We start from the raw sequence: 19,857 nt of genomic DNA, 5'->3' as shown, positions 1-19,857 counted from the left end.
AACCATTCATTTATTTATTTATTTTTTTTTTTTTTTTTTTTGCTTCTGGTTTTTAAGCTTCAAAGTATTTTTATATGGTGTTACTGTACTATTCTAATTGTTGTTTCTCTCTTGTTTTGTTATTTGCTGCAGGCTGTTCATCTTTTGGTGACTTCATTTCTTCGCTGCGTTCTTGGTTCTCGATTTTTAGATTCTTTTTCACTTCATGCCTAAGATATCAAAACTATTACAACAACAACAACAAAGCCTTTTCCCACTAAGTGGGGTCGGCTATATGAATCCTAGAACGCCATTGCGCTCGGTTTTGTGTCATGTCCTCCGTTAGATCCAAGTACTCTAAGTCTTTTCTTAGAGTCTCTTCCAAAGTTGTCCTAGGTCTTCCTCTACCCCTTCGGCCCTGAACCTCTGTCCCGTAGTCACATCTTCGAACCGGAGCGTCAGTCGGCCTTCTTTGCACATGTTCAAAATCACCGGAGCCGATTTTCTCTCATATTTCCTACAATTTCGGCTACTCCTACTTTACCTCGGATATCCTCATTCCCAATCTTATCCTTTCTCGTGTGCCCACACATCCCACGAAGCATCCTCATCTCCGCTACACCCATTTTGTGTACGTGTTGATGCTTCACCACCCAACATTCTGTGCCATACAACATCGCTAGCCTTATTGCCGTCCTATAAAATTTTCCCTTGAGCTTCAGTGGCCTACGACGGTCACACAACACGCCGGATGCACTCTTTCCGTCCAGCTCGTATTCTATGGTTGAGATCTCCATCTAATTCTCCGTTCTCTTGCAAGATAGATCCTAGGTAGCGAAAACGATCGCTTTTTGTGATCTTCGCTAGATTGCTCCGGTCATTAGTGTGGATAAGTATATAAATGGATAGAGATAGGAAAGCAAACACAAGATGTACGTGGTTCACCCAGATTGGCTACGTCCACGGAATAGAAGAGTTCTCATTAATTGTGAAGGGTTTACACAAGTACATAGGTTCAAGCTCTCATTTAGTGAGTACAAGTGAATGATTTAGTACAAATGACATTAGGAAATATTGTGGGAGAATGATCTCGTAATCACGAAACTTCTAAGTATCGGAGTGTGGTGTCGTCTTGACTTGCCTTATCTGTCTCATAGGTAGATGTGGCATCTTCTCTGGAAGTACTCTTCCTCCATCCAGGGGTGGTATCTTTAACTGGTGGAGATGCACAAGGTAATGTATCAATTTCACTTGAAGCTTACTTGTAGTTTCAGGCTTGGTCAAGCGCGATACAAACCATGTAGTAGGAGTCCCCCAAGTCGCCGAGCTAGGGGGTCTGCTGAAAGAGGTGACAGACAAGGTAAGCAATCAGAGCTCCGACTGATTGTTCACCTTCTCCCCATCTTGCAGCAGCATGAAGGATAAAGAGAAGAAAAATGAGAAGAGATGATATGAGATACTTTTGCTTTTGAAGAAGTAACTTTCCACAGGCTTATTCTTGAACTGAGCTGGAGGGTTTTCTGGTTTCCTCCAGAGTATAAGGCCGACTGAAGAATTTGAGGGTCAAAACAAGTCCATCAAATCTAGAGTACGTTCCACCCTGCTGATATGGGATACTTTTGCTTTTGACAGAGTAATGAATGTATCGGCACGTGTGTTGTTACGCTTGTCTCCACATGCTTCCTTGTATCCTTCGCACTTGCCCTATCTGTTCCTCAAGCAGATGCGGAATCTTCCCTGGAAACATAAGATGTTGAAGATGAGTACTCAAGAGCAATGCCAGGTAAGTAATCAGGTAAGGGGTTCCAGGCAGTCAGTTCCTGGCTGGAAGCTTGATTCCAAGTGCTGACTGATTGCTCTCTTTCTCCTTGTCTTGCAGGTAAAAACAAGGCCAAAAGAAAAGACAGGGAAAAAGCATGATATGGGATACTCTTGCTTTTAACCCTGATGATATGAGATATTCTTGCTCTAGTATAGCTTGTTTGCAGAGGTATTATCGGGGGGAAAGAAAGCTGAATATTTCGAAAGGCTTCGTTGGGAGTGCCCTCTCAGATATGATGAAGGGTTGAGCATTTTTGCAGGTCTGCCTGTCCGTTGGGGATGGAGGTCGACATATATAGGAGTCTCCCTAACAACAAGTAGTAATGTTATTCCTTTACCCTGCTTGGTCATAGCACGGTAGTGGGAGCTGCCAGTTTCACATGTTTTAACTCTGTCAGAGCACTTTAAAAAAGTGGTCTGTGGTATCTGGCTCTCGAGATTCGGAGAACGATGCCTCTTCGATTTTTGAGAAAGCAATCATGCTGGGGGTATGACTCTCGAGATTCGGAGAGCAGTGTCTCTTCGATTTTTGAGGAAGTAATCATGTTGGGAGTCTGGCTCTCGAGATTCGGAGGGCGGTGCCTCTTCGATTTTGGAGCAAGCAATCTTGTTGGGAGTGTTGTCTCGAATGTGAGTAAAGGTTGGGCATGTTTGCTAGTCTACCTTGCCACGAAGCACAAAGGTTGACACACAGGGACTTTCCAATTATCCAGCAATGGTACTGTTCCTTTACCCTCTCTTCGATTTTGAGAAAGTAGTCATGTTGGGAGTCTGGCTCTCGAGATTCGGAGGACGGTGCCTGCCTCTTCGATTTTGGAGCAAGCAATCTTATTGGGAGTGTTTTCTCGAATGTGAGTAAAGGTTGGGCATGTTTGCTAGTCTACCTTGCCACGAAGCACAGAGGTTGACACACAGGGACTTTCCAATTATCCAGCAGTGGTACTGTTCCTTTACCGTTGTGGGTAATAATATGGTAGCTAGACCTTCAAAATTTATGTGTCTAAACTTTTGTTAGTGCTGTTTCTTTGCTATTCTTTTACCTTTCTTGGTCAGAGCGATGTAGTGGGAGCTGCAAGCTTCACGTGCTCAACTTTGGCAGAGAACTTTGGCAAAGTTATTTGTGGTACCCATGAGCTATTGTTGCGTGTGGGAAGTGGGTGATTGAACAGTAAGATTCATGTGCTTTCTACTTCACCAGAAGTCTTCGACAGAATGCCCATAATTTCTGCAAAGCTGAGTGTGCGTGTGACAGGTGCTGACAAGGCTAGAAAAGTAGGTGCCTCTTCGATTTCTGAGATCGGCCCTCGTGGTCTCTGAGCAGCCCAGCTTTTGAGAAAGCGAGCGCCTCTTCGATTGATTCGGAGAACGATACCTCATCGATTTTTGAGAAAGCAATCATGCTGGGGGTCTGGCTCTCGAGATTCGGGGAGCAGTGTCTCTTCGATTTTTGAGAAAGTAATCATGTTGGGAGTCTGGCTCTCGAGATTCGGAGGGCGGTGCCTCTTCGATTTTGGAGCAAGCAATCTTGTTGGGAGTGTTTTCTCGAATGTGAGTAAAGGTTGGGCATGTTTGCTAGTCTACCTTGCTACGAAGCACAGAGGTTGACACACAGGGACTTTCCAATTATCCAGCAATGGTACTGTTCCTTTACCTTCTCTTCGATTTTTAAGAAAGTAGTCATGTTGGGAGTCTGGCTCTCGAGATTCGGAGGACGGTGCCTCTTCGATTTTGGAGCAAGCAATCTTATTGGGAGTGTTTTCTCGAATGTGAGTAAAGGTTGGGCATGTTTGCTAGTCTACCTTGCCACGAAGCACAGAGGTTGACACACAGGGACTTTCCAATTATCCAGCAGTGGTACTGTTCCTTTACCCTTGTGGGTAATAATATGGTAGCTAGACCTTCAAAAATTTATGGGTCTAAACTTTGTTAGTGCTGTTTCTTTGCTATTCTTTTACCCTTCTTGGTCAGAGCGATGTAGTGGGAGCTGCAAGCTTCATGTGCTCAACTTTGGCAGAGAACTTTGGCAAAGTTATCTGTGGTACCCATGAGCTATTGTTGCGTGTGGGAAGTGGGTGATTGAACAGTAAGATTCATGTGTTTTCTACTTCCCCAGAAGTCTTTGACAGAATGCCCATAATTTCCGCAAAACTGAGTGTGCGTGCGACAGGTGCTGACAAGGCTGGAAAAGGCTGGAAAAGTAGGTGCCTCTTCGATTTCTGAGATCGGCCCTCGTGGTCTCTGGGGAGCCTAGCTTTTGAGAAAGCGAGCGCCTCTTTGATTTTTGAGATCGGCCTTCGTGGTCTTTGAGCAGCCCAACTTTTGAGAAAGCAAACGCCTCTTCGATTTCTGAGATCAACCCTCGTGATCTCTAAGCAGCCCAGCTTTTGAGAAAGCAAACGTCTCTTCGATTTCTGAGCAGGCGCCTCTTCGATTTCTGAAGCTTCGTCGAGTGCAGATTTTTATAGGGGCTGGCATTAAGTTCCAAAGCACACTTGAATCTCCACCAGTAGAAGCTTCATTCTTGCACTTCTAAGATCTTGATTTGTCCGACCTCTTCTCTCTTCAACACCTTTGAAAATGTCTGGCCCCTCCGACCGTCGTTTTGACTTGAACCTTGTTGAAGAGGTAGCCCCGCCTTCTCCAGACAACATATGGCGCCCATCCTTCGTCTCCCCTACTGGTCCTCTTACCGTTGGGGATTCCGTGATGAAGAATGATATGACCGCTGCGGTGGTGGCCAGGAACCTTCTCACTCCCAAAGATAACAGACTACTTTCCAAACGGTCTGATGAGTTAGCTGTTAAGGATTCGCTGGCTCTCAGTGTTCAGTGTGCAGGTTCTGTGTCTAATATGGCCCAACGCCTATTTGCTCGAACCCGCCAAGTTGAATCATTGGCGGCTGAAGTGATGAGTCTCAAACAGGAGATTAGAGGGCTCAAGCATGAGAATAAACAGTTGCACCGGCTCGCACATGACTATGCTACAAACATGAAGAGGAAGCTTGACCAGATGAAGGAAACTGATGGTCAGGTTTTACTTGATCATCAGAGATTTGTGGGTTTGTTCCAAAGGCATTTATTGCCTTCGTCTTCTGGGGCTGTACCGCGTAATGAAGCTCCAAATGATCAACCTCAGATGCCTCCTCCTTCTAGGGTTCTGTCCAGTACTGAGGCTCCAAATGATCCCCCTCCGGTGCCTTCTCTTTCTGGGGCTCTACCGACTGCTGAGACTTCTCCTAAGCAACCTTTGTGAAGGCTCCCTCTTGTGTGCTTATTTTGACTCATGTATATGTACATATTTGTAGCTTATCGGGGATATCAATAAATAAGCTTTCCTTCATTTCAACGTATTGTGTTAAATACACCAAAGCCTTCTTCGCTAAGTTCTTTGAATTTTCTTTTGTTAAAGCTTGTATGTTGAAGCTTTCTGAGTGGAGCATGTAGGTTGGGGTAGTGTTCCCTTAATTTCCCGAGTGAGGAAAACTTCTCGGTTGGAGACTTGGAAAATCCAAGTCACTGAGTGGGATCGGCTATATGAATCTTAGAACGCCATTGTGCTCGATCTTGTGTCATGTCCTTCGTTAGATCCAAGTACTCTAAGTCTTTTCTTAGAGTCTCTTCCAAAGTTTTCCTAGGTCTTCCTCTACCCCTTCGGCCCTGAAACTCTGTCCCATAGTCGCATCTTCTAATCGGAACGTCAGTAGGCCTTCTTTGCACATGTCCAAACCACCGTAACCGATTTTCTCTCATCTTTCCTTCAATTTCGGCTACTCCTACTTTACCCCGGATATCCTCATTCCTAATCTTATCCTTTCTCGTGTGCCCACACATCCAACGAAGCATCCTCATCTCCGCTACACCCATTTTGTGTACGTGTTGATGTTTCACCGCCCAACATTCTGTGCCATACAGCATCGCCGGCCTTATTGCCGTCCTATAAAATTTTCCCTTGAGCTTCAGTGGCATACGGCGGTCACACAACACGCCGGATGCACTCTTCCACTTCATCCATCCAGCTTGTATTCTATGGTTGAGATCTCCATCTAATTCTCCGTTCTTTTGCAAGATAGATCCTAGGTAACGAAAACGGTCGCTCTTTGGTATTTCTTGATCTCCGATCCTCACCCCTAACTCGTTTTGGCCTCCATTTGCACTGAACTTGCACTCCATATATTCTGTCTTTGATCGGCTTAGGCGAAGACCTTTAGATTCCAACACTTCTCTCCAAAGGTTAAGCTTTGCATTTACCCCTTCCTGAGTTTCATCTATCAACACTATATCGTCTGCGAAAAGCATACACCAAGGAATATCATCTTGAATATGTCGTGTTAACTCATCAATTACCAACGCAAAAAGGTAAGGACTTAAGGATGAGCCTTGATGTAATCCTACAGTTATGGGAAAGCTTTCGGTTTGTCCTTCATGAGTTATTACGGCAGTCTTTGCTCCTTCATACATATCCTTTATAGCTTGGATATATGCTACTCGTACTCATTTCTTCTCTAAAATCCTCCAAAGAATGTCTCTTGGGACCCTATCATACGCTTTTTCCAAATCTATAAAGACCATGTGTAAATCCTTTTTCCCATCTCTATATCTTTCCATCAATCTTCGTAAGAGATAGATTGCCTCCATGGTTGAGCGCCCTGGCATGAACCCGAATTGGTTGTCCGAAACCCGTGTCTCTTGCCTCAATCTATGCTCAATGACTCTCTCCCAGAGCTTTATTGTATGACTCATTAGCTTAATACCCCTATAGTTCATGCAATTTTGTACGTCGCCCTTATTCTTGTAGATAGGCACCAAAGTGCTCATTCGCCATTCATTTGGCATCTTCTTCGTTTTCAAAATCCTATTGAAAAGGTCAGTGAGCCATGTTATACCTGTCTCTCCCAAAAGTTTCCACACTTCGATTGGTATATCGTCTGGGCCTATTGCTTTTTTATGCTTCATCTTCTTCAAAGCTACAACCACTTCTTCCTTCCGGATTCGACGATAAAAAGAGTAGTTTCTACACTCTTCTGAGTTACTCAACTCCCCTAAAGAAGCACTCATTTCATGTCCTTCATTGAAAAGATTATGAAAATAACCTCTCCATCTGTCTTTAACCGCGTTCTCTGTAGCAAGAACCTTTCCATCCTCATCTTTGATGCACCTCACTTGGTTTAGGTCCCTTGTCTTCTTTTCCCTTGCTCTAGATAGTTTATAGATATCCAACTCTCCTTCTTTGGTATCTAGTCGTTTATACATATCGTCGTAAGCCGCTAACTTAGCTTCTCTGACAGCTTTCTTCGCCTCTTGCTTCGCTTTTCTATACCTTTCACCATTTTCATCAGTCCTCTCCTTGTATAAGGCTTTACAACATTCCTTCTTAGCCTTCACCATTTAGTTTTTTTCTTTTGCTTCTAGTTTTTAAGCTTCAAAGTATTTTTATACGGTGTTACTGTACTGTTCTAATTGTTGTTTCTCTCTTGTATTGTTACTTGCTGCAGGCTGTTCATCTTTTGGTGACTTCGTTTCTTTTCCGTGACTCTGCTTCCTTGGGCAGCCAAGGACAAAGAACAATGACTCCAGCTAGGTCATCTAATATCTGGAAGATGATGATGCTTTCGTTTCTGCAAACTGGAATTGATCGGACCAGAAAATGATACAATATTGTTTCTAGTTTTTCAGTACCGTTGTATGCCCTCCTTTTGGGGTTGCAAAATTATTATTCTATATATTTTTGGTAATCTAGCGATATTGCTCGTGGATTCTGTTGTCTTTTGAAGTTAGTGCCGACATTTTGGCTATCAAATTCTATGTATCAAAATATTTTTCATATCAAATTATGAGAGCAAGTGAACATGGGCGAAGACGACATTCATTCGAGTTAGTGCCGACATTCATTCGAGTCGTAATCTTCACTATGAGAGCAAGTGAACTTTTTTTTTTTTTTTTTTTTTTTGGAGAACCTCGGCAGTACGAGGGAATTTTATTGATAGGAAAAAAGAAGTTACACCTAGACAGGGGGGACATAAACCTAACCCCTCATAGAACAAGCGAAAAGAAATACAAAAGAAAAAAGGGGGGGACATGTACCTTACCCCTTTTGAGAAAGGAAATGCCGGAAAAAGAGGGGGGACATAGACCGTACCCCTCTTGGAAAAGAATATACAAGGAAAAGATTAGGCGGACATAAGCCCAAACCCCTCTATAAACCTTAAAAGGTAATAACCACATACTGCAAAACAAAAGGGAAACCAAAAAGGTTATGAGAGCAAGTGAACATGGGCGAAGACGACATTGAATTCGGAATTTGTATGATAAAATTATGAGATTGTACAAGGAATCTCAATTATTAAAGATTGGTGTGAGGTCCACGGTTTTGGTATTAACCGAGGCTTTTTCTTGAGAAGTTCTTACCGACAAGAAAATTTTCAATGTGTTAGAAATACAATTCGATATACTAAGTGTAATAATAGAATTTGTTGAAAAAATTTAACAAATTATATAACGAGAATTGTTATATCGAGCTATCTCTTGAAAAAGTTTCTCCTAACCAATACCCTTCTTTTCCTTTTTCCTTTTCGTTTTTCCTTTTTCCTTTTCCTTTTTCCGTCTTCCACTCTCCTTCGTTTTCTCTGTTTTTCCACTCATTTTCTCTGTTTTCCACGCAGACCTCTGTCTCTCCTCCCTCACGCTCTCTCTCCCGCTTTCACTGTGCAGATCACTGTACACACACTGTGCATAGCCCTCCCGGCAAACCAAGGATACCACCAGCTTCTTCTCGTCCTCACGAACCCGAACAAGCCACCACGCCTTGAATTTCCTTTCCGATCGTCGGGATCAAAGCTCAGACGACTTTCCGACTATTTTCCGTCCAAATCCTGGCGAGTTAGCCATTGTGAAGGGTACCAATCTGTTCGTCTCGTTACAAGGTATGATTTTGGTTATTGAATCATTCAATTTGGTTGAGAAATGAGAAAGTGACGAAGATAGAATTATATTCGGCGCAAATTTGCATGCATTTTTACACGTTCTTAGCATAAGCGCGGTAGCATGGCTTGCGTCACCCCTTGAGTGTCGGCCAGCACGTGACCATTCCTGTGTTCAGAGTACACCAGAACCAGGGCGTGTCAAATATTCTCCTCCCTCACGTAGCAACTCTACCGCCACCTTCTTGTTACCATGTATGAAAGTTTAGAACGAATCAAGCTAGTCACTCAAAAATAATGAATCAGACTTCTCATAAAATTGAGAAAAGGAAAAAGTATACGGTTCCCACATTTTAATATATATATATATATATATATATATATATATATATATATATATATATATATATAAACTACTGACGAAGATCTTTGAAATTACTTCTCATGAAAATTTCTTTTTACTTATCAAACACATTCGCACATTTCTTTGGCTATTATTTTGGAATTTGCTCCGACTTATGGGTATCTGCGGAATTACCTTCGTCTTTTCAGTTTCTTCCTGAAAGTGAAAAGATACTTTTGTGAGGGTGGCTAAGTTCTCTCAAAGGATTTTTTTTTGTTCATGGCATTGAATGCTTGAGTTCCACAACTGAAGTGCCTTTCTTGGTAAGTTGCCCTCCAAATATAGCTTCATTCTGCGATGCATCCTTGTTTTGATCGAGTTCACTTGTAATGTTGTTGAGCTATTTTTAAATGTTTAATCGGAAATTACTTCTCTGTATGTTATATTATGTCTTATGGATTTTCACTTTGTATTTATATTCAAGTTTGGAGCAGGGAAACAACTTTTAAATAATCAGCCCCCGTTTCGCATCCATGGCTGCTCAATCTCAGAACAGTTTTAGCTTGAAGGCAATGGTGCACAAGGACAGTAACAGAGTTCTCTTCGTAGAGTCAGATAATTATTTTGTTGATGTTCTCTTTAGTTTCTTGACAATGCCTATGGGGACAATTGTTAGGCTTTCTGATAGTCACTTGCCTCCAATGCGAGTTGGTTGCATGAACAATTTATATGCAAGTGTCGAGAATATTGATCTACAGCTTTTGAATACTGAAGAATGTCGTGCCATGTTGTTGCATCCTCGCAATGCTGCTGAATCCCTTTTAAGGTGCCTCAAATTGAAGATTGATGATAGTGAGCCCATGCATTACTTGTGCGATAACCAGTGTTGCGCCTTCTATAGAAACAGTTTTAGTTATTATGCAAGTGTTCCTTGTTGTGGTTGCGGCAAGCTGATGGATCTGGGGGTCAATTTTTTAGTAAAAGGCGGTCGAGTTGGTGGGGTTTTTGTGGATGGGCTGGACAAATTTATAATTAGTGATGATTTACAAGTGATGCTCCCGTTTACTTCTGAGTTCTCTTCTTATCTTTCGAAGTGTGGAGTCGTGGATCTAAATGATATCGAAGAGCTGACATTCAATGTAGGAGTTGATGAGGTAGGTCAATATTGACAATTTATCTAATCTTTTTAGAACTGAAACGCCAGGGTTGGTTTCTGATCTTTGTCTTTTGCTAGGTTGTGAGTCTGCTATTGGGTTCGTTGGTCTTGAAGACACCATTTACTGAAACTCTGCTGAAGCCTAAACCGGAATCCCAGTTGGTTGATATCAATAAAGCGCGTGATCAAAAAATATCTATAATTTCTAAAGTGGCTAGAGGCACCAATGATACCAAAACAAACGTTGTTGTTAACCTTATAGTTAGCAAATCTACTAAGAGGGTTTGTTATGCAGAAGCAGGGGCGGATTTTGTTAATCTTCTTTTCAGTTTCCTTGCTGTTCCACTTGGGTTTATACTAAAGCAGATGGCGGATGATTCTTCTTGGACAGGATGTATCGATAACTTGTACAAGAGTGTGGAAGATATTGATGGGAAATACTTGAAGTCAATTGACCACAGAACAATGCTGCTTAATCCCAAGCTTGCCCAAGGTTTTAGCTATGCTAACTATCCTTTCGGGATTGAAGAAGCCACTATATACACCCCTATTAAATCAGCAACACCAATTTTTGTTGACCCCAAATCTCCCTATCATGAAGGGGGATGTGTTGATGAATGTGTGGTTGGATGTGTTGATGGATTCTTGAAAGGTCCAGTGATGTTCATGGTAACTGATAACCTGATCGTACGACCCCTATCACCAACGTTTGGCTTGTCCATTCTGAAGCAATTGAATGTGCCGATCACTGACATTGAAGTGCAAACTGTGAATCTTGGCAAGGTGGAGGTGAGTTACGATTTTGCAATTTCTAGTTTACTGAATGAACCCTTGGTTTTAAATTGTCTTTGGAATTGGAAACATTTGTTTCTCCATAGACATGCCAATACACAACCTTTGAGCATCAACTCACTTGTTTGTACACTCCGATCCATTGCCCTTCCTTCGTCTTTTCAAATTCTTTATGAACTGTTGAAGGTGGCATGGTTTTCTATTGTGACATTTTATGTCTCATTTATTAGTTGATATATTATTTATTTTTGTTTCTTCCTGCAGGCTGTTTGTCTTTTGGTGGCTGCCCTTTGTTTTGATTCTCCTCTAACTGGTTTCTCTAGGATGACAGATCAAGAACAATGAGGATCATGGTTGCTTGTTTATCTTAGAAGATGATGTATCATTTGTCGTGGACATGAGAAGTTCGAGTAGATGTTTTGCTATGCACTGAATATATGAATGTTTGTTACGGATTGTATGTCTAGTTGGTTAATTATTGCTGTAACTTGTAAAAGGTTCTGAGGTTTCTTGGTACTTTGATCCTGGAAAGTAGGAATCCTGTAGAATACATCTGTGAACAATTGTTAGCCTTTCCTGTAGCGATTCACTAGAATCACTACCAATGGAAGTCAGTTGAAGTGTTCAAAATATTGATCAGTAGCATTTCCGAACTAAGGAATGGCCCATGTTGTCGTCTCCCCGCAACGCACCTGAATCCTTTTTAGTAGTTACGGAAGTGTTCGTGAATTCATTGCAGTAGTTGTGGTGAGCTGATTGATCTGGGGATCAGTTTGCAATGTGCTACAGTTTGCAGCACTTTTACTGGCATGGAAGGCTCTTTGTTTCCAATTAGCCTTTTAAATTTCAAAAACTGGATTTTGATTGTTAGTTTTCAATTTAATTTTCCTCCTCAGTCTTTGGTTTTGTTCTTCTTTGTTTCTAATTAGCTTTTCTCCTTATGCCCAAGTCCGAGTACCCTCTCGGTAATTTAGATTAGACATTTTTTTTTTTTACTTTTAAAAAAGGAACTAGCTAGTGGTTACCGTCATGACAGTATCAAGAATCGAACTTAGGACAAGCCGTCTGGAATACTAACATAGAATTCATCCTTAACTATTAAGCCACCGTGAGTTGGTTTCTGGCGCCTAATATAGTGGGAAACACCTTTTCTTGTGAGAAGAAAAAAATAAATTATTCACACACATTAGGATTTAGGATACTCACCAAATCCAAAAGGCGTGTATCTCATGTTTATATATGGTCATCTAAGGTTTCAAAAATACAATTTAGATTAGACTATCGCTCAAATAAAAAAACAATTGTGCGTATAATTAATTTTTATTTAGTCCATTTATAAATCAAATACAACTGTATATAGGATATTCTCTATAATTTGGATTACGAGAGGAATATCTATCTAGTCAATGTGATAATGTTGGATTATAATATGAGTTTCATTCTTTACCAAATTCCTTTCATCTAAAAATTCATATATATATAATTCAGGCTTCTTCTTCAAATATTTCTCAAACAATCAACAGGAAACAATTTTGGGAGTTCAGAGGTTAGTGAAGAACTATCTTGATGAAATGTATATCTTGATCATGCATGTTATCTTGGTTTTTCTGAAATTTCTTTTTGTAAAAGTGCTTCATTGAATTTTTAATCTTCTTCTTGACCATCTATCACAAATCGTTATATTTATGGTAGTGATTTTCACTTCCGTTTCTCCTTCTGTACTCCTCCAAATTGTTTTTGTCCGTTGATGCTTCTTTGATTTATTCAATCCCAAGGCAATAAAAACATGGATAAGGAGGAGAAAAAGGGATTGCGTATGTCTATTTTGGTAGTTGATGCTTATTTAGAATCTCTTTCTATAAAGCAGAAGTCCAATAATAACAATTCACTTATTCAGTGTATTATTGTTTCTTGCAGACCATGGGAGAAAAATCTATGAACAAAATTAGCTTGAAGGTCTTGGTGAACAACTTGACCAACAAAGTCATCTTTGCAGAGTGTGATAGTGATTTTATTGATGTTCGCCTCAGTTTCTTGACAATCCCCATGGGAAAAATTGTTAGGCTTTCCAATCGTTCACAACCCTTAAGAATTGGTTGCATGGACAATTTATATGGAAGTGTTGAAAATCTTGATTTACAGCATTTTCGAACAGCAGAATGTCGAGACATGTTGCTACATCCCCGCAGTAGAGCTGAAGATCTTTTGATGAACCTGAAACTGAAATACGATTAATTCGAGCCCTCCCGGTACTTTAAGTGTTCTAATGAATCTTGTTGCAGTCCTATACAAAGCTATAGTTATTACGAAACTGTTTGTTGTTGGTGTAAGTATTTGGGTTAAAACTTGAACTTTAGGCTCAAAAGGGGGTTAGCCCAAAAGAAGATCAAGAAGGAAGGAAGCCGGAGCCCAGCCGATGCCCAGAAGAAGGAAGAAGCCCTTTTCCCGACTAAGTGCAGATCACTTAAGCCGCTTGCTCACCTACCTAGAGATTAAGTGGTGTAGACTAGCCAGCTAATCAGCCCAAAAGTTCTTTATAATGGCAGTACAAGTAAAAAGTTGATGAGTCACTACCCTTCAGCTGCATTTGGGCAAGATTAATGTTGCAGGCAGTCAAGCCAAATCGTCTATAAAAGGGGAAAGAGAAATCAAAGATAAGGACACTTAAACAAACAAACAAACACACAAACTCTGCTCAAGCCAGATTTGCATACGAAGCTGTAGTCAGCACCAAGCCTTCATCCTTTTCGGGATCAACCTTCACCAAAAAACCTTTGTAAAAGCTCTGCTACCCTGTCTAAATCTTGTTGTAGTATCAATTCCCTCCTGTAAACTCATCCCCCAATCTCCCCTTCTAGCATTCAAATCCTTTGTAAATCACAAAGAGAGGAAGTTATAAGACGATCAGCATTGCCCGACAAGGTGAAAACCTTGCCCGACCCTCTTTGTTTTGTCTTTTCAGTTATAAATCTAGTAATATGATGTATACTTCCATCTGCATCCAAGTTATTTCTAGCAAGTTTATGATTAAAAGGCTTCTAAGTTCTAACCTTTCAGGCATACAAGATTGATCAGTTAAAAGTCCTTGGTCTCAAGGCATAAAAAAGAACTTTATGTGGACTTAACCCATCCACGACAGTCCTTGATAACAAGAAGTCCGAAGTTACTTAGGGTGCAAGTAATCAGCCTATTTCTCAGTTTTACTTCTGTTATATTATGATTGCCATAAAATGCTTGAGTATAGAATTAACTTTGATGGGAAGCCTCAAGGTCTATACCTAAGGCCCTGCAAATGCACCTATCTGGGTTCGTTCTGCTCTTCGGGCACGGGCAATTAAAGGATAACAGTTGTGATACTTATGCAACAATGAAACAACCAATATATATTCGAGTACTTAGTTAGTTTTGATGGGAAGTCTTAAGGCCTACACCTAAGGCCCTACAAAGGCACATTTCATAGCTAATTCGGTCTCTCGGGCATATATAACATATGTTTTACATCTGTCATGCTAAAGATGGCAGTGGCACGCCTGAACGCCTAGAGTTAATTTTGATTATGAGCCTCAAGGCCTACACCTAAGGCCCTATAAAGACACTTTTTGTTACAACCACCCCCAAATAATTTCAAAATTTGTTATTTCCACCCTCATTGCCACGTGTCAATCATCAAACTCCCTTTCTTTTCTTCTTCCCTGTCCCCCACCCCCGTGACCTTCTTCTTATTCTCTCCCTCTCAACTCTCCCGTGTATCTCTCTCTCCCTCTCAACCTCTCGTATATCTCTCTTTCTTTCTCTCCCCCTGGACTCGCGAGGACCCTAGCACCACTAGGAGAGACTCTCTACGAAGCAGGGACCCCTGCCCTGCGCGGTAAACGGCACGGAGCAAAGCTCCGACGAGTTTCTTCATTTTTTTGTAGGGGTAGGCCTCAAATCTCTCACTCTCGTACCTAGATTGTTGTTTGGTTGTGATTTAGAAGCTTGAATCTCCTCTTTTTACGTAGGTTTTTGCTTCGGAACCGTTGTGGGTGAGCACACCCATTTTTCCGGCGAACCCATGCATTCCGTGGGCTTTTCCAGTCACCTCCGACTGAGTTACGGTGTTTGGAAGGTAGAAATCTCTTCCTCTTTCTTTGTTCTTCATGTTCATACCTAGATCGGAGCTTGAAGCCCCTGTTTTCAGGTGACCGGAGCTGTAGCAGCTCCGACCTTCTTCTTCCTCGGTACCAGGCCGTCTGGCCTCTCCCATTTCCCTCGGGCCCAAGCCCGTTTTGTTTTAGCCCAGCACCCTAACCCTTTTTGTTTTTATTTTTAGTTATAGTTTAGGGGCCTTGGGCCGGTTTAAAACAAGGGCTTAAAGCCCTGTTTTCTGTTAGTTTTATTAAGGCCTTAAGGCCTATGTGTCTTGGTGTGTGTGTGTGTGTGTTTTTTTAAATATATGTTTGGGCTTAAGCCCAAACCCCTTTTTCCTAACCCTAAACCATTTTAAAACCCTAAACCCATCCAAACCCAATTCCCTTATTTTATTTAATTCAAACCCAATCTTTTAGAAAATCCTTTTTATTTATTTATTAATTACATTCTTGTTCTTAGGTAAAATTGCTAGTGGAGAAATTCTATATCCTTATTCGCACGACCCTTCTGCTAAGGAATATTTGTGAGTGGACCCCTTCTAAAATTACATGAATTGATAGTAATTGCATAAATGTTTAGCATGCCTACGAATTTTGTGAATTGATTTATATCAATCCTGTTTACTGAAATTATTGATTATCATCTCGTGTTTTGGTGAGGAATTAATTGTTAGCCTATTTTGAGCTATATTTTAATATATCGTATTTTCTATAAAAACCATGAACTGGTAGACTATCTGATAGATGACGATAGGATGCTAGAACATGTTTTTGAACCCCTCTTTATAGTGTAGACGATGATCGGTAACCTATGCTATGAAGTGGTTATTTATGAGATGCGTAAATATCTATGCGTACCTAGTAGACATTATGATGCCTGGGGCGAGGAACTGGTATTGGCATTTAGGCTGGGAGAAATAATCCCTAGCTACAGGCTGAGGGACATGGAGCAGGTATTGGGCCGAGAGTTGGTAATCTCTGGCTACGGGCGCAGAGACCACGGAGCAGGCATTGGGCCGGGAGTTTATTTATTCAGTGATCTTACTAGCAGCACACCGCGCTTACGAGACGATTTATGATACGTTTATTGTTTTGATTTCCGCGATGCGTTTCCACGATGTGACTTTTGAGATATTTTGGCATGCTAGGATTTTTATTAAATCCATCACTTATTATGCTAGTATTTTTCATTATATATAAACTGTGGGGGTTAGTATGTTGATAACTGTTTATTATTATTGTATATATGAACTTGGTCCACTCACCTTTGTTTTACGCCCCCATTCTGGTCATAGAAACGAGGACTACGACTGGACGTACGAGGCATTCCCCTACCAGTAGCACTCTATCACCCACTTGTGTGATATCTTGTAATGTTCTTTCCTTTTTGTAAATCTCGTTTTAAATTGTGTCTAGTTCGTTCTAGACACTTCCTTGAACGTTGTTTATTACTCTTAAATTCTGATGTTATTCATGAATATTTTCTTCTAATCATTACTCTTAAAATCAATTAATGGCTTTCGTCACCTTGGGTGTCGGCCAGCACGCGTCTATCCTGATATTTATCAGGGTCGGGGCGTGTCACTTTTCATAATTAACTCTGTCATTCTCTTATAGCCCGCCAATAAGTAGAAGCCAGACATATAATATCAACCGGCCAGGAAACGTCCCCATCAGAAATTCCTCCAGACGAACAGTAAGGGTATGATGAATGTGGAGATCACATTTAAAAGGAAAGAAACTGAGGGTGGCGGGGTTTTTGTTAAAGAACCAGCCAGATTTATAATTAGTGATGATTTACAAGTGTAGCCCCCATTTACTTCTGCAATCTCTTCTTTAGTTAGGTTAAATGGATTTGCAGACTGGAATACCATTGAGGAGCTGCCTTTCGATGTAGGAGCCGATGAGGTAAATCATATCTTGACATGTTATGCCAAGTTAAATTTTTGAACTGAATGCCGATTTCAGATCCTTCACTTTTGTTTTGTTTTTCTCTTCCAGGTTTTGAACGTGCTTATGTGCTCATTAACAAGGTTTTAAAAATCGATATTATTGGCGAAATATCGCCGATAATATTGTTTTTTTTTACATAGCGATATTTTCACACATTTACACTTAATTATCGTAATAATATCGCGATAATATTGCTAATATCGATAATATCACAATATTAGCGATATTAGCGATAATGTCGCCGATGATCTTTCGTCGTCGTCGCAACAGCAGCCGAAAATGAGCAATCCACGCTCAGACCCTGAAAATGAGCAATCCTTTCTCTGCAATCCACGCTCAAACCCTGAAAATGAGCAATCCCTTTCTCCGGATCCCAAAACCCGCTCGAATTTGATGGATCCTTCGCCCTGTACTGCCTAAACAAGGCATCCCCTTGCTTGATGGTGCTCGCCGCCGTCGGGAGGTGAGAAAGGGAGGAGGAACGGTCCACAGGTGGTGATGGTGCTCGACGGAGTGTGCACCACTGTGGTGGAGGTCACGGTGGGGTGTATGTGTGTGTCTGTCTGCTCTAGGAAGATGAGTTGCAGAGAAAAGATGGGGGGGAGAACCGGAGAAGAAACAAGGAGAGACTGAGGGAGAAGGATGGAGAAGGATTGAGAGACTGAGGGTGGAGAAATTGTGTGTGAGAAAAAGGTGTGTGTGTGTGTGTGAGAAAAAAGTGTGTTGCGTGTGTGTGTGTTATCTTATCTGTGTGTGTTATCTTATCCGAAAGAAAAAGGTATGTGTGTGTGTGAAAAAAACATTGACAAGACAAAAAGTAATGGTGGAGTAGTAACTATGGTTATACTCATAACCAACCATTTCCCTATCCTTCATATCCCATTCATGTCGGGATGAAATCGAGCGACTCATGGAAAAAATCCGAGACTCAATCTTCAAATGATTTTGCTTATGGACAAAGTCAACCAATCTCGGATCCATATGGGTGATATGTTAACAATTACATGCAAAACTATTTTGGGGATTTATCATTTGATGACTACTCTTCACAATACACTTACTCTACACATAGAGATGATGAAGATAGTGAAAATTTTGAACCTCATAGGAACTCTATGTGGTACTAAGTCACTCATGTATTTTACCATGTAATGTATAAAGTGTAAAATATTGTACTAATTCATTATATATAAATGATTATGGCGTGTTTAAACTACTTTCATTAATACTACATATTTTATACGCTCACAATGTTTGACAGCTCGCTATATAATCAACTTAAATCAGTTAAATCCATCATGCAATGCATTTCCTTCCAATTTTTTGTGATAAACTAATAGATAATTGACTAAATAAACATCCTGCAAAGTTTCAATAAAAATTTCCAAGTTTTTATTACAATTTCCGTCGTTTTTATTCAATTTTTATCGATATCGATAATATCCTGATATTTCCATCGATATTTCGGTGTTTTTGGACTACCGATCTTTCCGATATCATCAATATTTTATACCTTGCTCATTAGTATCAAAGACACCTCTGTCCGATACTCTCCTGAAGGAGAAAACCGTCCCAAATGTGAGCATCGAATATCTTGACGAAGAAAAACACATTGAATCTCAAAAGGTGGAAGACAAAATGTATAAGGAAGAACAAAAGATTCCTATCAAGCTTATAGTGAGCAAATCTAAGACGAAGGTTTGTTATGCAGAAGCCGGGGTGGATTTCGTTAACTTAATCTTCAGTTTCTTGACTCTACCACTAGGTTTTATAGTAAAACAGATGCAAAATAACTCTATGAAAGGTAGCAATGACCGCCTTTACAGAGGTGTCCGCGATCTTGATGAGCAGTACTTGAAGTCATATCTCCACAAGAAAATGTTGCTGAGTCCGGAGCTTCCCCCTAAATATGGCTATCAGAATCATCCTTTGGGAATTGAGGAATCCTCGTATGAAGATATATCTGGCGTGCCCGCGAAAGTGATTGACTTCGTAGACCCCAAATCGCATGACAATGAAGATATTAAAGCTTGTGGATTCATGAAAGGACTAGAGATGTTCATGGTAACTGACAATCTCAATGTGAGTCCGATATCTGCAATGCTTGGCATGTCGATACTACGCGAACTGGATGTACCAGTCACTGACATTGAGGTACGAGTTGCTCATGTGAGCGCGGAAGAGGTGAGTTTTCAGACAATAAACTTTTAGGCATGTTTCTGAAACATTGAGGTACGAGTTGCTCATGTTTCGGAAAATTTTCAAATGTTGAACTTTTAGGCATGTTTCGGATCGCAGGCGTTCCGTCTTTTGGTGGCTTCTTTTGTTTGCAACGCTGCTCTAACTAGTGCCTTCCTTGCGAAGCCAAAGCGAGATGGAGAATTGGGATACCTTGGTTTTCTAATTTAAGAAGAGATCATGCACTTTATTTTTACGAACTTATGCGTCTTCCTTTGAACTTTCATATATTTTGTGTTATATGCTTATGACTTAATTTTGGGTTTCTTTTATTTAATTATTGCTTTGTGTGTGTTGTTATCATTTGTAGTGTTTACCCAAATAGGTGTTCATAAGAAGATGGTGGATGTCATTACGTGTTCATAGCATCTTTCGGACATTTTTAAGAGCACGAATAAATTTATAACGGACAACAAGAGAATTGACGGTGTAAGACCCGTGAACTAGGACGAGTGGCAACAAAGTGAATTTGCGTTACCAAAAATAGTATTTAAAATAACTTCGTAGTTGACGTGCAGTTAAATTAAAA

At 40.7% G+C, this 19,857-nt stretch overlaps 2 protein-coding genes and 1 pseudogene across 7 annotated transcripts; 2 read left to right on the top strand and 1 right to left on the bottom strand.

The window, feature by feature from the left end:
* Positions 1 to 225: 225 nt before the first annotated feature.
* On the bottom strand, positions 226 to 7,173 carry LOC126589131 (uncharacterized). Of its 3 annotated transcripts, none has more exons than XM_050254355.1 (2): positions 3,173 to 7,173; positions 226 to 2,318 (listed from the first exon to the last, which is right to left on the bottom strand). In XM_050254355.1, the coding sequence occupies exon 1, from the start codon at positions 6,255 to 6,257 to the stop codon at positions 5,313 to 5,315; it is 945 nt and encodes a 314-aa protein (XP_050110312.1). In that variant the 5' UTR covers positions 6,258 to 7,173; the 3' UTR covers positions 226 to 2,318; positions 3,173 to 5,312. The 3 variants fall into 3 exon arrangements, with proteins under 3 accessions (XP_050110312.1, XP_050110313.1, XP_050110314.1); XM_050254356.1 differs by having other exon boundaries at positions 226 to 2,254; XM_050254357.1 differs by having other exon boundaries at positions 226 to 2,463; positions 3,382 to 7,173.
* A 1,157-nt stretch (positions 7,174 to 8,330) lies between these two features.
* On the top strand, positions 8,331 to 11,664 carry LOC126589121 (uncharacterized). 4 transcript variants are annotated; one of them, XM_050254339.1, is made up of 5 exons: positions 8,331 to 8,719; positions 9,269 to 9,382; positions 9,554 to 10,213; positions 10,294 to 11,004; positions 11,272 to 11,664. In XM_050254339.1, exons 3-5 carry the CDS (start codon positions 9,593 to 9,595, stop codon positions 11,350 to 11,352), a joined length of 1,413 nt encoding a protein of 470 aa, XP_050110296.1. In that variant the 5' UTR covers positions 8,331 to 8,719; positions 9,269 to 9,382; positions 9,554 to 9,592; the 3' UTR covers positions 11,353 to 11,664. The 4 variants fall into 4 exon arrangements, with proteins under 4 accessions (XP_050110296.1, XP_050110294.1, XP_050110297.1 ...); XM_050254337.1 differs by having other exon boundaries at positions 9,544 to 10,213; XM_050254340.1 differs by lacking the exon at positions 9,269 to 9,382.
* Positions 11,665 to 12,927: 1,263 nt separating this feature from the next.
* On the top strand, positions 12,928 to 19,689 carry LOC126589125 (uncharacterized; annotated as a pseudogene).
* Positions 19,690 to 19,857: the final 168 nt, after the last annotated feature.

The sequence above is a fragment of the Malus sylvestris genome, chromosome 11 (assembly GCF_916048215.2).
Source record: "Malus sylvestris chromosome 11, drMalSylv7.2, whole genome shotgun sequence".
In the NCBI taxonomy this organism is placed as follows: domain Eukaryota; kingdom Viridiplantae; phylum Streptophyta; class Magnoliopsida; order Rosales; family Rosaceae; genus Malus; species Malus sylvestris.
This window is presented reverse-complemented; position numbering and strand designations above follow the sequence as displayed.